The 17,303-nt window shown below is 44.1% G+C and overlaps 1 protein-coding gene across 1 annotated transcript in view; it reads left to right on the forward strand.

The window, feature by feature from the left end:
- The first annotated feature begins 4,435 nt into the window (after positions 1 to 4,435).
- METTL24 (methyltransferase like 24) overlaps positions 4,436 to 17,303 on the forward strand; it is a 44,843-nt gene continuing 31,975 nt past the window's right edge. Inside the window, exon 1 of the mRNA XM_054280534.1 lies at positions 4,436 to 4,735. Coding sequence (XP_054136509.1) covers positions 4,436 to 4,735 — 300 coding nt within the window. The remainder of the gene's footprint in view (positions 4,736 to 17,303) is intronic.

Genomic DNA, 17,303 nt, shown 5'->3' on the forward strand with positions numbered 1-17,303 from the left:
CAGAGCTTTCGCACATAAATGCACAAGGCAATAAACTGGGCCAGGACCAAAGCTCTGAGAGCTACAGACTCAGGATCTGAGGCACACACATCTTCTGTGGGAAGGACACACCGTGCTTGTGGAAGTTTCTACACAGAACATCTCTGTTTTCAAGTGCACGGAACAACGTCACTGATTTTTGAAGCATTAGTCAGGAGTGTAGGAGGAAGGAGAGGGGAAAACCCTTCCTTTGCTCTGTCCTGTAGATTTTGGCAAGTGGCTCATATCAAGTCCAGAGCCCAGAGTCAAAAAGAGTGTTTTTATTCATTTACTCATTTTATAGGAGGAAGGTTTGACTTGTATTAACAGCCCTTGGAGAATCCTAGGGGCTCCTAGTGGCATTTTTCCTGCCTGGGGTTTAATTTTGCACAGGGATTTGGGCAGACATTTTAACTAACCGGAAGATAAACAAAAGCCCTGACAGTGGATGGAGGCAGAAGATGAATGGAGTAGGCAAGGTGTTTGAACTGGAAATGGCCATAAGAGAGAGGAACATTAAATAACTGCTGCAAAGGAGAGATTTCACTACCAACAATATCCCAGGCAAGAGGTAATTTGTAAGCAGCAAGGATAGCACTGAAGCAATGAAATTTCATTTGTGTTACGCTTTTTCTTTCTAGAGGTTTAGCACTAGGCTTTTACTACAGAGAAATTTGTAAATGAGAGAGAAATTTTAACAGTTTAAAGACTTTGCCAGGAGAAACTGAGGGAGCTGTAGCTCAGTGGTACCTACATAAAAAGTAGATACTGCAAGACCAATGTCTGATTTTGGTTATCAGGGCACAAAACTCCCTGTTCTCAGCAGAAATTGCATGCTCACATTCAGAGTCGCTGTTCCAGTTACTCCTTGCGTTTCATGGCAGCAGTTTGTGCTCAGCTGGATCCAGCTTGATGAATGTCCCTCTAACACCATCCATCTTGCTTTAGGAGAGCAAGCAGGGGAGGTTATTTGCTGCCTGACTCAGTGAGAGAGCGTGTTTTGCGAAAGATATGAAACTTTGCAGAAGCTATATTTCCCAGCAATCACCTCAGAAAGGCCCATCCTCCAGCTGGACTGGAGTTTTATGCATTATGCTAAAATTCTAATTTGCTCTATATCTCAACAGGCTTTCCTCACACACATGTCTTTGCAGCCAATTCCTGGGGGAGGAATTGATTTATAATACACTTGTTAAATGAAGAAGTGAGACTGTTTAAGGGACTTTCTTAATTCTCACTGATTCTCATGCTAACCCTGATAAGATTTCTCATTGTCCCTGAGATTTCATGAGATCTTTCTCTAGCATTGTTCTTTTGTTCTCTATCTTTAGAAACCCTCTGTTGTGTTTTTAACAGGCAGACTCACATTCATAAGCAGTTGCAGGGCAGGGGAGTGGGGAGGAAGTCACAAGAAATAAAGCTGTTTGTTAAAACACAAAAGGAAAATGAAAACACTGAGTTAAATTAGTGAACTATTCTTTATAGGACCCCTCCTAGCATACCCACAAACTGGGGCTTATCAGCTTTCTAAGGAAGGGAATATTTTGTACAAGGTCAGCACTTACAGCTCACTGATGACAGGAAGAGTGGCTGGATTCAAGTGTTTGAGCTTTTTGCTGAAATTACATAAAGAGAAGAACAACAAATGAAACTCAGATGCTAAAACTAAGAAAGACCTTGCAGTTTCTATTCTGCTCAGGCAGATGTCTTTTATCTGAGTATGCATTGTTAAAGCTTTTAGGAAAGCTTTGATTTCTCAAGGATTAAACTTCAAGAGAGAGTTTTAAAATATATTTCTGCATTTTGTACTTCTGGAGTCAACCTGCCTTCAAGTCTTCCTCCATAACCATACACACACAAACTTATATTTTAATAGGACCTTCACATACCCTCATTTATTGACTAGGTGCTGATAGCTTAAAACAACGTTTGTGCTAAGAATTTTGTGAAATAATACCCCTGCATTTAATGTTCCTGAGGTAGGTCTAAAATCTCTCTTCCCTGAACATTACTTTTGTCCTCCATGTGAATGTTGCCATTCCACAGAGGAGCAAAGTGATGCACAGGCACCCCTATAACAGCCCAAGTGACCTTCTGCTGATGAACTCCAGGTGATGCTCATAAATGGAGCCAGGTACATGTCTCTTAAGTTGATGTCAGTCATGATGGTGCAGTTGCACTCTCCCTTTGCCCTCATGAATGTGTTTGTTCCTCACACAAGCACCAGCACTTGTCTGATCCATTCATGAGCCACCTAAGGGAAGTGGAAATAGGAAAAGCGTGTGGTTGTCAGAAGATCCACTTCCAGAGCCAACTGGCTTCCCTGTGGCAAACATCTGAGGCTGTCCAATGTTGGCTGAAAGCTGATCAAAAGATAGGATTATATCAACAAATGTATCCAGGTCTATTAGGAAACTGCTCCAGATAGGAATTTTTTTAAATTAGTTTTCATCTGTGCCAGGCCCTGTTTTGACTTAGTTGATGACAAAGGAACCACCCTCTGCTATAGGAAAGGCAGGTAGGACTGACACACATTTCCAAGAGGAGCCTACATTTATGGTGTTTTAAAACAACCATGGAATTGCTTTAACCTAATTCAGAAGGACAGTTTGCCTAAAAAATAGAGAACAGCAATGTTTAAATGGCAGGAATCACACACCTCACCTGCCAGTGCATCTGTGCTTGGAGCTGCACTGAAATCCCACTTCTCCAGACAGATCATTGCTCCCTCCCTTATCTTCCTAGGTGCAGCTCCTCCATCTTGCTGCCAGCAGGTCAGGTTCTTGGCTGCTGGCACGCTCCACTTCTGCCAGCGCTCCTCTCTGACCTGCTCTCCCAGCAGCAGCCAGCTCTGGCTCTGCTCCAGGCTGTGAGGAGACAGGAGAGGTCACAGAGGAGCAGTGCAGCCTGCTGCTGAAAAGAGGACACCAGAAGGAGCTTGGGGCAGCAAGCTTCTCCCTTGCCAGCAGACAAGGCAGGGACACTGGAAGCACAGAACTGCTCACAGGAGACAAGAGTCACAGCCCCTTTTCCCTATTGTCAAAGAAAAAGGGAGTAGTCATGTATCCAAGTCCTGCATATCCCATCTGGAAATATATTTATTACTCACTGAGCTGCAATTTGGTTGCCATTGCCCGGTCCCTGTTCCAGCAGAGTTTGCCTCCTGTCATTGATCCTGCTCCCCACCTGTGCTCCTGCTTCAGAGAATCCCACCAGCCACCCCTCCCTGCCCATTCCTTAGCCATGGATTAGTGTTGGGTCTTAGGATCAAAGCCCTCCTGAGCACTTCACAGTTCTTCATAGCGTGTCCCCATTGCACAACAAATGCAGGGCCTCCTGTGCTCCCACTGAGCAGGACCTGTCCCCTGCACTGCCTCTCAGCTCATGCAGATCCATTCCTTCACTCCTGAAACCAAGGATGTGTCATGAAAATCATCAGGATGGTGTGACTGCCCAGGAGAGAGTCTAGGAGGCGAAGTATAAATTTAAGAGAGTTACTCATAAGCACAAGGTGTTGCAGCCAAATTAAGGCACCACAACTGATGTTTCACGCAGGCTTCTCACACCCTTCAAAAGTTCAGGACCAACATGATTTAACAGGTCACAGAATCACAGGTCACTAGCAGCCACACCACTGGATGCTAATCATAGTACAACTTTCCAAAGCAAGTCTATTTTTGCAGCATTCTTGCTGCTTGTCTATTGATCCAGATGTCCCTGGAATCAAACTCACTAGAGTTAGTTATCAGTACTGCCAGAGATACTGGGGGGACAAGGGGGGTTTCAAAGATGTGTCAGAGGAGCTAGGATTTTGGTGTTACTTGGTTGTCCAAAATCCTTTATCCTTCACAGGCAGCTCGAACCTTACAAGAAGGAAAGTCTTTACTTCCAGGTCTGGGCTGTCCTTTTGTTTGACTTCAACATAAACAGTTCTTAAGACACCAGTAAAATTTCACTACCTCGTGACATCACAGTTTTTATTTTCAAACTTACCTGAACTAATCTAAACTAAATTAAACTAAACTAAATCTGAACTAATAGGTACCTTAACAAGTCAGCACACTTCCATTCTATGGAGACGAGCTGATACAATAGTTAGAGCAGAGGGCTGTGTCCTCTCTCAGGCCGGCTGACACACACCTGTGGCTGCACAGCGGCGCGGCCCCACGTTCGTAGCGGGCACTGTTCCGGCCGAGGCGCGGAGCATCCCTCGGGCCCCGGCGGGCGAGCACCGCTGCGTCCCGCAGCCCCCGCCGGGCCGGGACAGGGGCATCCCGGCCCCTCCCCGGCCGGCCCCGCTCGGGGCGGGGACTCCCGGCTTTCGGCGGCGGGGGCCGCGGGGCCCGGCCCGCCGGCGGCATGAGCCCTGCGGCGGGGCGGGGGGGCGGCAGCGCCGGGCAGGGCAGCCCCCGACGCCATGCCCAAGGAGCGGCCGCTCTGGCGGGGCGCCGCTTTCCGCCTCTGCCTGCTCTCGGCCGCGCTCTTCCTCTGCCTGCAGCTGGGCATGAGGCGATCCTGGTGTCCGGAGGAGAAGCCCCGGGAGCCGGCGGCGGCGCGGGCGCCCGTCCCGTCCCGCGGCGCGGAGCAGCGGCCGGGCGCGGTGGCTGTGGCGGCGGGCGGTGGCCGTCGGAGGGTCACCTACGTGCGGAGCGGCCGGCGGGGCAGCGCCGCGCCCGCCTGCTGCGCCCCGCAGCCCCCGGGCAGCCGCCGCAGGAAGGTAGGGCGGGCTCGGGGAGCGGCCGCCGGGTCGCGACAGGCGACCCCGGCTCCCTGCGAGGGAATGAGGGCGAGCGGGCACCCGGGAAGCAGATGGGGCTGGTACCTGAGAAAAGGCGGCCGGGAGGGCGGTGGTGAAGCGAGACGGTGTGGTGGGATGTCGACTTCTTGGGAAGTGGGCAAGCGACTTTTTGAGCAGCGCTGCTCAGCTGCAGGGAAGGGCGAGTGTGCTGGAGGGGGACTGGACAAGGAGAGAGCTCGGTCTGAGAAGGTGACAGTGACCCCGAGTCAGGGTGGGCTGGCAGGCTGACGCATCCCCAACAGGATCAAACTTGGGCAAAGACCACTGCCCTTGGCGTTCTTGGCGCCCGAGTGCCATTGCGTTCGCAGAAAGGCATCAAGAAATGGTTCTAGGACCTGATCTGCGTGAGAATTGGTGAATTAGTGAACGAGCTGGTAAATGAACCTGTGACAAGGTTCGACCTTGCAATGAGTGTAAAGCCTTTTGGGGGAGTGAGGACCGTCACTAGGATCTGGAGATCAGCAAGAGTGAGGAGTGCCCGTGCTACCTCCACCCCCATTCAGCTGCGCGTGTGGCCAATAGAGGGATGTTGCCTTCTTCAATGATCGCCGTGTCGTCCTAGGTTTTGGCAGATTCCATGCTCTCAGGAACTGCTTGGAGATATAGACAATGATTTTGTGGAGTTTCAGGGGGAGAAGAGCCAGCTTTGAGGGCGGTGAAGGAGTAGTTTGTTATGTACTTTGGGCTCCTGCTGTCAGGGTGCAGTAGTTCTGGTCCATGCAGAGACGTGCAGGTTCTTAAAGAAGCTGGAAAGATCTTGAGGAGGAGCACACGGGATTTTGCTAGAGATGAGACCACTTTTGTGGTCAAAATAAAAAACAATTTCTGATCTTTGCCCCAACAAGAATAAACCAGTTTTCTGTGGAATGGCTAAAGCTTGTCCTTACTGCCTTGATGAAAAGACTACTTGCTAACATCCAAACCACCACCTGACTATTGATCTCTCACAGGTCATGCATGTGGTGTCAACTGCAAATCTGCTTTCTTTTCTTTGCCTGTTCCACCCCAGTAATTATTCTTTTATTTCATGAGGAGATGGACAATGAACTCATATATAGATTGACTTCTAGGTTTGACTCATCTTCTGTGGGAAACTCTGATGTAAAAAATAAACTGCTACTTTCTGCCTCTGGTTTTCTGAAAGGTTTAGAAGAAATTAGATAATCCTTCACCATGCTTCCTTAACCACTGGCAGTGATGAGGACAACATTGCCACATATTTGTTCAGAATAATAACTATGTGGTGTTCTTTTGTGCTGTGGTATTGATACCACTTTGAGGTACCTAGGTCTTGCAGTGTCAGTTTTTGTGACTTTTGTTGTTGATGCTCTGTTACTTGACGTTATCCTAAAGCACAGCTTTTTAGTGATTCTAATCGTGGGAGAATTTCAACATTAATAGAGGGAAAAGCCTATAATCCTGTGGATTCAGAGAGTTTCTTGAAAATATCCTAAGAATGGCATCAAAAAACAAGGGGTAAAATTAAAACATATCCTAATTTAGTTAATGATTTTTGAGGAAATCCTAGTGGGGAAGTAGAGGAGAGGCTGCTCATTTTACCTGAGAACTGGCAGGACCTTGAGGTGTTGGAGAGCTTGAGGCTCTGGAAAGCCCAAGTGTGTTTTGGTGCACCTCCAGGTGAAGTGTGTGAAAGAAACATCACTGCTGTGGTTTGTGGTGTTGGGCATGTTGCTGCTGAGGTCTCATTTGAATCCCTCTAGTTAAGTCAAAGGAAAAATATTAGTGTATATATAATAGAGGGTGGAGTTGTTGCCAGGTTAGGTTTGAGACCATCAAGTGTCTTCTGTGTTCGACTATTTGACTTGAACATGTTGCTTCAGGCTAAGAAAAATCTACTTAAAGATAGGGTTTGGGGATAGCAGAACTGTACTTTGGAATAGAATTGTTACATAAAAATATAGGGAAAAAGCAATGGTAAAATGAAGCAGAAGTGGTCTGTGCTCTGAAATTTTTTCATGAGAAGAATCACAATAGCTAAAAAATTTAATGGGTGACTTGTATTTTTTTTTTTTTAAATCAAGAAACATGGTATTTCACATCAGACTGTTGTATGACAAGATGGGGGCATCTACCAAAAAAGGCTGCTTAAATTGATGGTCCATCGTTTCTACCAGCAGCTCTGGAGAAAGGCCCCAGGGTGCCATGGCTTCCAGTGTGCTGTAAATGCTGCCTGGAGGGGAGGGACAGGCTCCTTGCACAGATCTGTGCTACATCGGGTTGGCATTGCTTTTTGCTGTGGCTTTTATGTGTTTTCAGCGTCTTCTGTCTGTCCATAAATTATTACCAGTCCATTCTTAAAGCCTGCAGAGGCTTTCAGGTACAGGAGTTTTTTCTCTCCTGCTGTTTATGGGGATGGTATTGGACTATACTGGGATGTGTGAGCCAGCAGGATGGCAGCAAGGAAAAATCAGTGAGGCCAGACTTTGCTCTGTTTTCCTAGTGCCTCTAGGTTATAGCTCTGCTCACACTTACATCACTGAATTAATGCAGAAGACTGATGAACAGAGTGTTTCCATAGATGAAGCTGAATATCCTACTTTGTGGCTGTATAAAAAAAAATAAATTGCAGAAGCACACAAGGAAATTATTTGGTGCCTGCTTTGAATCACTTTCAAGTTTCCTGAGCAGGGCTGTGTTATTTATTTCCCAAGCACAACTGCAGTCATCAACCAACACCAACACCACCAAAAGAGGAAAAAAAAAAGACAGAGGATGGGAAAGATGGACTCTTGTCCATAAATGGTCCCTAAGTCTGCAGGAAACTGTCTGAGCTTTTCCTGACCGCTGGTGAGGCTCTGTCAGTGGAGACCATGGCTATGCAGCAGTGGGAGGGTTTGACCACCAATGTTCCAAGCTCTGTATGTGCCTCAAGATGCCTACATAAAAATGTTAACTGAAAGGGGCAGGGAATAAAGTAATTTAGCCATGTGACATCTCTGGGAGCTGCTGGAGCTGCCTGTTGGGGTGCTTAGGGGGGTTGTGCTGCTCCCAGCTGTTCTGCCCCAGTTGAGCCTACCAAAGAGCAGATGCTGCTGCTCTTGCTGACAAATTACAAGCAAGATTTGGCATTGACAGCATATGATGGTCATCTGAAGAATCACAAGTTTTGTTGTGCTGCAAGAGTAAAGGAAATGGAAGTTCACAGTCCCACTTGTATTTGGTGTAAGTTCACAATCCCACTTAAAACTGCATTGTTGCTAATAAAATTATGTTTTTAAACTGAGATTCTAAGATCTGATTGTGTTAAGCACTGAACTGGTAACATATGCAGTAAGTAGAAACTCCAGCTACCTGGAAACACACAGATTCTGCCCAGTGTAGCTGCTCCTGCAATAGTTACTAGCAGGGTGTGCACCCACAGAGCACTGTGGAGGATGTGAGGTGTGTTTTAAAAGGTTATTCCAGGGTGCCATGGCAAAAGAAAAAAAAAATATTGCATTTGGAATTTGAAGTAACAGCAAATGCCTGTCACAATAATTGCAATAACAAGATTATGTTGGCTCTTGTGCACTGAACTTGGGAGGAGCCCTCTTGAAGAGTCTGGTTGAGAAAAGCTGGAATTCCTTGCCTTCTGGGCAGATTTATTTCCATGGAGGTGAGGAGCGTGGTATGCTGCCAAACTTAACCTGATGTTATTTTGGATGCTCTTTCATGTCATATCTAGGAATATAAAAGTATTTACCTTCAGTGATTAAAAGCAAAGAATAAGATTTTGCTGCTGGGCCCATGTATACTTTGCCTGGGATTAAACGTAATTTGAAACATGATGTATTATTGCCTAAAACCAAAAACTCTTTTGAGATTATAATTTTTTAGGTGTTCCTTTCACTTGTATACATTTGTCTTTTGGTTCATTATAAATGCAGACTAATTATCTTTTGCTGTTTCTTGTTGGATTGAAGGTTGTGGTTTTCTTTAAATAGGAACTATTTCTGAGGTTACTGCTCCTCTGCAGTGATGACTGATAACAGTCTCATCTTTAATTGTCTGCAAATTATTTTGGAGCAATATCTTTGAAATTATGTGGAATGACACATGTTTGGCACTTAGTAATACAGCAGGCTCATAAAAACCTAATTTGATTTAGTGTTACACTATTGCTAAGATTTTACTTAAATTTACTTAAATTTGGGTTTTAACTTTAGAATGACAATGCCATTTACATTGGTGTCAGTGATGTGTAGGGCTTATGCAGAGAGTCCTGTTTAGTTCTTCTAGAAATTTGGTTTAAAAAATGTAGTGGATGTTTTCATTGCCTAATTGCATGAATAGTGTTTTCAAGCTGGCTTCACATCTTTAAAAGTACAGTAAGTTTTGGGTACTGCTTTTATAGGAAGTTACTCGGACTCTTAATGAGGAAGAGCCAAAATTCTTGGAGAAAACTTGGTTATTCTGAAGTTAAATTGTTCCGTCTGTCTTTCTGAAGTTAAAATTATCCATCTGTCTTTCCACATCTCATGGTGTAATAGCTTGTCTGTTTTGGATTGGGATTTAACTTTTATAAGTGTATTAATTCTGTGTGCCTGGAGCAACAATTTAACATTACAGCAGAGTTTGACAGGGCAGGGCTTTGGGAGCTGTGCAGGGAGTCCCACCAGGCTGCGTCTGCAGGACTGGATTTGCCCTGGCTGAGCCAAGCCAGAGGAGCCACAGGGGTTAAAGTGGCCTCTTGCATCTCCAAAGATTATTCCAGCCTCTCCACCTGTGTCCAAGAGTGATGAGCTTCTCAGTGCAGTGCTGTTCCCTAAGTGCTGTGCTGAGGAGTGAATAGCATCCTGCCTTTGATGGATGGGATGGCACTTGGGATGCTGCCGCAGAGGAGTGCAGAGCTGAAGAGCTGGATATTGGTTATTCCTTGGAGTGTGCTACTTCTGGGCACCTTCTTTAATAACAGGGTTTCATTCAGAGGATAAAAGGTGTTAAGAGGTGCAGGAAGGCAAGCCTGCAGGGAAAGCCTGAAGTACTGGTACTTGTTTTGAATAGGGAAAAGTAGGTTTTGAGGGAATGTGCCAAGACTCTTCAAACTAAAAGAAATAATTTTTTTGAAGGACATAATGACCGATTGTTCCCTAGGTCCACTGGAAGTAGGACAAGAAGTAACTGGCTTAATTTTCAGGCAAGATATTAGGAAAATCTTTTAATTGTGCAGCTGGTAAGGAATGGAAAGGCTCCTTAGAAAAATATGAACTGTGGGTATCCACACAGGGAAGGTCTGGGAATGTTTTCCTTTGTGCTTTAGGGCAACCTCCTGACGTCCCTCTGGCTACATTTACCTGCTCTGCAATTAGAGAAGCAATCTGGCAGATACAATGTGATTAACCAAACTGGAATTTAGCCTGAACAACAATCTAACATCAGTGGAATAAAAAGAGGTAATGGGGTCTTTTAAGACTATAATAAGCAATTTTTGCCCTGGCTTAATACCTCACTGGAGAGACCAGACCCCACCATAATTTTCTGTGTGATGATTTAGTGGACCCCAGAGGAAGAGACACTTGTTGACAACTTTTTTCCCTCCAGCACTTGGAAGTCTCTTAGCAAATATAAACCAACCCAAAGTTACTTATCTGGTAAGATAAACACAAGATAGGAGCTTGTGGCTTCAATCTGTTAGTACCTGGGGAACAGCCTTTGTCTGTTTTTGCTCAAATATTCGGGCTAATAGCACAGACTGAGCGAGGTTATTGTCTTGGGAAGAAAAGAATAAACTTCTATTGAAAGCAGTTTTCATCAGCTGATAACCAAATCTGGGGAACATCAGCCAGCTCTGCCCGTAAACAAGGGCAGCTGAGGTACCAGAAAGTACCCAAACACAGGAACCCTTCTCCAAGCAGTCAAGCAATGGCAATACTGGGCTTTTATTGTATTTTAACTGCAGATGAAATGTGTTTATAGTATACCATAAAGAGGAAATGGTAATGTTTTTTCTGACAATGATGTCACTTGAAATCTTGTGAGGTAAATGATTACTAAGAATAACCTCGATTCTTACACACTTTTTATTACCTGAAATAGTTCTTTCTTCATGAATTTTTGAGAAGCTGATGGGGAATATTATTCTTTAGAAAGTCATTACAGTGTTATGAGGCTTTATATCCAAAGCATAGATTTCTTTCCAAATCTTTCAAATGCCAGTTTAAGGTTTTCTTTTGGCATATAAAGACAAGAGAAGTTTTTCTAGGTTGCTGTGGCACAGAAGAAAGTAAATCTAGGTGTTTAAGCCTTCTAAGGTTCTAAGGGGACCAAGGATGGAAGTGATAATTTATTCTGCAGATGCCTAGCTCTGTGGGGCCATTACAGTTGTACCATCATTTCCTTGAACCCAGAGACATAGTTCACATTGTACAAAATGTGAATCCTTTGTAACTGCTGCAGCAGATCAGAAAAAAACCTGTTCCTGTTTGCTGTGTTCAGCTCAAACTGCTCCATGGGACTGCTCTGAGGGCCAAGTGACCTGAACTGCCCAGCAGCAGTGGCATGGTTAGTACAAAAATGATCTTTTGTCACATTTCATGTTTTGAAATAAGAAGTGAGGACAGTTTTGAGGACACACAGCTTTCCCCGCTCAAGCAGCTCTCAAGGTGGCCAATCTTCCTACATTCTTTTCTAAAATTTCCTTCTGTGGAGAGAGGAGAGTCCAGAAAGAGATTTGGACAGGTAAAAATTCTGCTGGATAGCCCTAGGGATTTTACTTTACATCTCCAACCTTTATCTACCTTCTTACGAGACAAGTGTTTAAGTTCATTGCTAGTAAGGTTTTCATCCCAGCTTGTTCAGTCAGTTCACATCAGCGTTTACTCAGCCAGCCAGGCTGGTAACAGAGATGTGTCTGCTCAGGGCTGCAGGGTAGGTGCCAGCATGCCAGATTTCTCTCTCATGCCATTTGCACTGAGCTGTGGCCACAGTTCAGACCAAGGTGCAGCTGGGGGATCTTTGCTGTGAGCAAAACTCCAGCAGCCCCTGACAAAGGGTGCAGCACTGAAATCCTGTGGTGAAGAACAAAACCTCTCCCAGCTGCCTTGCAGACTCGTGCAGACAGTGTGATGAGTTCATAACCACTTCCTACAAAACAGATATAGAATTTGGAGATTTAGGTAGCGTTAGGGAGGGATCTCCAGCCTTTGCTCAAGCAGTCTGGTTTGGTTGTGGTAGCTCAGGCTGTCCTGCAGCCTGCAAGTGATGGCTGCCACTTGTGGCACAGATTAGATAAAAGATTTGACATGTGAGTGAGAGAGTTTGTGTGAACCACCACTAATCTTTGATGGCATCCGCAGCACAGCCTACTCTTATGTCTTGTTCTAATATTAACTTAGAGCTGAGTTTGTCTTGGATGGCTGCTCAGTGCTCCAGAGCTGTGTGCAGTGGATGTGAGTCATTTAATCAACTGGAGTGTTTTTGTAGCTAGAAGATATGCACCAAGATACTTTCGTGCATGATTAAATGTTGTCCAGAGCCCTTCCATGTTTGTAGGTCTGAGATCAAATGACCTGCAGTTCAGTGGAACAATTAAAAGAGGGAAAAAGGGGCGTGATTCAATTTTTCTTTCAGTTGTGGTAAATAGCATATGTATCATGCAATCTCCATGCATACATTCACCCTAATGCTGGTTTTTTTTTTTTTTTTAGCTTTTTTGCCTTCAAAAGTGACAGGGTGATGTGCTGCCCTATTTTGAGTTAGCCAGTCCCTCAGGGTAATAGAAACCATGTGCACCAATGGACTGATGCCTAGGGTAACAGATGAAAGCCATGATTTTGAACTTGCTCTCGTGGCAACAACTGGGTCAATTTCATCAGGAGATGGCGGAAATGTTCCCAGATGTTTATGCTAAGTGAAAGGGCTTGGATTTTCAATGTCATGTTGTTTCCCCATCTGACCTTCTCTTCCACCTTCAGGAGTGTTGCTTTTGAATGTGCCATCCAGCTCAGGTGCCCCCAGGAAAGGCTCTGGCTACAAATGAACTGCACTGTCAGAGAATGGGTGGATGGGGTCCTTGCTGACCCCCTGAAAAGCACAAGTTCTGAGTGTGGTTCTGGGGGAACACCTTGGTGATTATTTTGCTCTCTTATTGATTTTTTGCAGCCTTACATGTGTCCATCCTGACACATGTATAAATAAAATAAAAAATCCTTTCCTTGTGTCTTTGTGTAATGATAAATGCAGTAGCTCCAGCAGCTGTTAGAAGATAGAAATCTTGCTTCTCACCAAAGTCTTCTCCATTCTCTTTGCAGAAAATGGCTTTGCAGAGTTTTTCAAGAGTCAGAAAAGAATTGTTGTGATTTTGTAAATCCCAAATCTGGGGTACTTGTGAGAAACATCATTCCTGTTGCACCTCTCCCCATCGTGCAATGGGGGTTTCTCTTGTCTCTGGCTATGTAGGACCAGGAGGACTATGCAGCGGGCCATTGGCTTTTGGAGTCTCTTGGGACAGTCAGGTCAAGCCAGCTGCTTCAGATTTTGTATAGAGAACCTCTGGGTTTATGTGCTTGTGGAAGAAAGAGCTGACCAACAGCTCGTTTAGCAAGTGACCCACTGAAGTTTACTTTGGGTTCCACTTTCTGATAGGTTTCACATACAGTTCCAGGTGCAGTGCTGTGAGTTCTTCTGGAAGAGACAGGATTCTGGGTTCTTTCCAGGACTGACCTTGTGGCTTCTGCAAACTGAAGGAATTGAAACCTCTGCCCTTCTTGGCCTCTGGAAGACAAATCTATGGCCTTGAGAGTTTAACAAGGAAACACGTACAAGACCCTGATAGGCAACTTGTTTGCCTTAGGGATATTGCTAAAAATCCATTCTTGCTATTAGTTTTGATGAGGTAGGGTCACTTTTTGAGTGTGTGTGTGTGTCTGTGGCACCTTGTTCTGCTGGCCAAAATTACTGCAGAGAAGCAAATATCAGTGATGTGCCAGGGGCTGGACCTGATTGGGAAAGGTGTGCATTTGAAAATTATGTTAGAACTAGCAGACATTAACAACACAGAGTTGCTGTTGCTGTTTTGTCCTCCCCCTCTTGGCCTCATCCATCCCCAGCCCTCTCCCTCATTCCTCTCCTAGCAGCTAGCTAAGTCAAATAATCAACTGGGAGCTTCAAAGTCAGTGCCCTTTTTTAGTATCCTCTTTCATATTTTACAAAGAGACACTGTTTGAAATGTTAGGAGGACCAGATGGTAATGTCTATTGATATGGCATGCAATGTTAGAAGATATCTGCCACTTAGAAGCCTCAAAATGATAGGGATCAGTTCCAAATCTTTCCTGCTCCCTGCAGAGTGGACAGCAGTAGTGGAGGAGTGAGATTTATCCAATAGGTAAATACCACAGGGTAAGCTGTCTGAAAAACCCCAAAATTTTTAATACTGGTGCCCTGTCTCTTTGGGCGTTCCTTATGATTGTTCTGCAGTACTGAAACTTTCAAAGAAATGAACTTTGTTTCATCTTGAATGGGGCAAAGCAGCAACACTGTGTTCCTTTTCCCTCCCTCTTTTGAGAAAATTAAACGAGAAGCAATTATGTGTCAATTGGTTGCTGCTGAGCTGATGTGTTTTTTCTTCATTAGACCTCTTGATTAATGCTTTGATCTTGCAATTATTATTCATTATGAAATCCATGGGAATTGTGGTGCATCATGAGTTCAGGGTCAAACCATGTAGTTTTTCAGTACTTCATCTGTGTAATGCTCAGAATTAGTGATAAAACATTGGAAAATATCCTTTATTAAAGAGGATGGTACATATTTGCCCAAGTCCATCCTCCATGGGGTTGTGATGAATTTGTGTGCTTTGAAATGAGCTTGATTTTCTTCTCTATAGACCAGAAAATAAATGTATCATTGTGTACTTAAAATCCTAACAACTTGTAAGCCAGCTGTTGTTTCCTTTCTAGACAGAGGGAACTACTTGCCCAACACAGTTTTATTTTATTTGGAAGACTTTTACATAGCTCTAGACCAAGGGCACTAATCCATATTAAAAAAAGAACGGGAATATGTTTAAAGCTGGAATACATTTCATTCTGTGGAACTCCATTACCTAACGCTTTTATGAAATAAGGAGTTAAAGAAGAAAAATGTGGAGTTTGGCTTTTTGAATCTTCCCTGGCTATCCAGTAAAACCCAGTTCAACCAAGTGAACTGATGGTGGGTTGAAGGAACAGTACCCTCAGCACCTGTTGTAAATACTGTCTATCTTGCCTTAGGGTAAATACTGCAAATACTATCTATCTTGCCTTAGGGTTTTACACTTTGAAATCCAAATACCTGTAGAAGTTACCCAGCCTTTTGGTTTACCCATGGATAAGAGTTGATATTTACTTCTTTTATGAGATTATAGACATATAGTGACAAATGGTGCCCTCTCCTGCTCCCTGGGCACAGAGGGTTGTCCTGGTCCTTACCCAGGAGAGGAAGGTGAAGAGGAAGGGGTTTTCTAAAACTTCATATCTCCCTTTAGTCTGGAAGGTGTGATGGACCATTTCTGTTTAGATATTTGCATTCCACGTGAATGGGAGAGAAGGCTGCACAAGTGTGAAATGCTCTTATTTGTGTGAAAGCATTGGTTTTACTCTAAAGCACCTTCTTTTTCCCCAGTTCTTAGCCTCAGGCAGAGGCTCTGAAGTCAGAGGATAGGCTGCCAGAGGCATCCCTCTATGTAAATCACAGTTAGAGTGCTGGAACTTGCACAAAATAAACTCAGCTTATCTGGCTAGTGCAGTATTTACTGATGAATTCCTTTTTTTGTATTCTATGGTTTAAATTTTGCAGTGAAGTCAACCTAGAGGAAAACAGCTTTTTTCCTTTATTGAATGGATTATGACATCTCCATATTTCTCAGCCAGTGCACTTCAGCTAAAGCAGTAATGAATACAGGCTGAACCCACGGTCTTGCCTCTGCTTAGAAGAAACTGAATTTGACAAGCAGTGACCGGTGGTTGCTGTGTCCGTTTCTTGCTGTTACCCTTAAGTGTTGGCAAAGGCATTCGGGCACTGGAAGGAGTTCAGCTGATTGAGCTGCTTAAGCACTTTTGAGAATTTACTTCCATAAATTTCAATCTGTTTTGGCTCCTGGTTTTATCTCCATTAGATATATTATCATGCTGTCAGCCTCTGGATAGCGCAGGAATGCTGCTGCCCAGTTTATTTATTTTATTTTAGAGCTGTAGCAAAGCAATCTCACTTGGCTATTTTCAAAGCTGTATATCTCTTAGAGTAAAATCAATCTCTCTTTTAATAAATGTGCATTTCTCCCATATGTTGCTGGGATTTCCAGTGGCAGAGCTGTTAGTGTCTGGTGACCTTTGAATGCCTGAGGAGAGGTTCCCCAGTGCAGCATTGCCCTTTCCTACCCCTGCAGCCCCCAGATCATTTGGCTGCAGGGATTTATTTCTCAGAGGTAGTGAGGAGTGGTAGTTATGCTGTGTAAATTATGAATTAGATGCAATGCTTTCTGAATTCATAAGTACTTGCAAATTAATATTTTGGCAAGTCATCTGAATCCCTGCTTCCTGTAAGTCCCAAACCTGCACTCGAGGTGATGGTGAATTTACAGGGGTGTCCACAGCGGCTAAAGTAAACCTGGCAAGTAAGCTCCCAATTCCCCAATATCCCAATACCTTTCCTGGGGAATTCAGGGTTACTATTTGAATTCATTAGAGCATTAGTCACCTAAATTCCTCTACAGATATGTCTGCTTCCTGTTAATTTTGGAAGCTGCTCTTTATTTCACCAAATCCATTTCTTGATTCTTAAAGTGATGTAAATTCTGTCACTTGAAATCAGTGGTGGGCATCTTTTTTTTTTTTTTCTGTGCTTGCTTTTCTTTTGAGATCGTTGTTTAGGGGAAAAGACAAACCTGAAAATAGAGTTGGAGAAAGCTTGAGTGTAGGCTTTGTGTATGTGAAACACGGAATCTCCCAGGGCATTGAAGTTGTTGGTGTTTTATATGGAGGTCACTAGTGCAGCTGGCCCGCAGGTAAGGGCAGCAGTTGCCCCTAGAGCAGTAATTTGTATGGATGTGGCTCCTTTTCACACCTTCAGATGGGAAATGAGAAGCAAAAGGAGCAGAAAATAAGCATCAATATTAACAAAAGGAAAGCAGAGGTGAAATGCTTAGTGATTGCTGTCTTTTCAGGGGCTGTTATGTATTCATGTTCAGACTGACTTGCTCTACTAGAGTGAAGACTTGGTTTCAATTACCATGCAGTGACTGAAAGCTTTTCTAATGAGAATTGATGTCAGAAAATAGTTTTCTTCATTTCAATGTAAATCTTTGCCTTTTTTTCCTTTTGCCTGCTAAGTCTAAGAGTTTTACTTACTGGTACAAACTGGAGCCTTACGAAGCAAGTGCTGATAAACTGCTTTTAAGTGGAGCCCTCTGGGTGATGTTTGGAGCTTCCTAAATTGACTCTTGCAGCACTCACATCCTGCTTCCAGGCAGACAAATGTGTGCTGCACTGCAGAGACTTGGAAAAGATGAT

The sequence above is a fragment of the Melozone crissalis genome, unplaced genomic scaffold (genome assembly GCF_028551555.1).
Source record: "Melozone crissalis strain CALT ecotype California unplaced genomic scaffold, PUWL_Pcris_2 ptg000027l_1, whole genome shotgun sequence".
In the NCBI taxonomy this organism is placed as follows: Eukaryota; Metazoa; Chordata; class Aves; order Passeriformes; family Passerellidae; genus Melozone; species Melozone crissalis.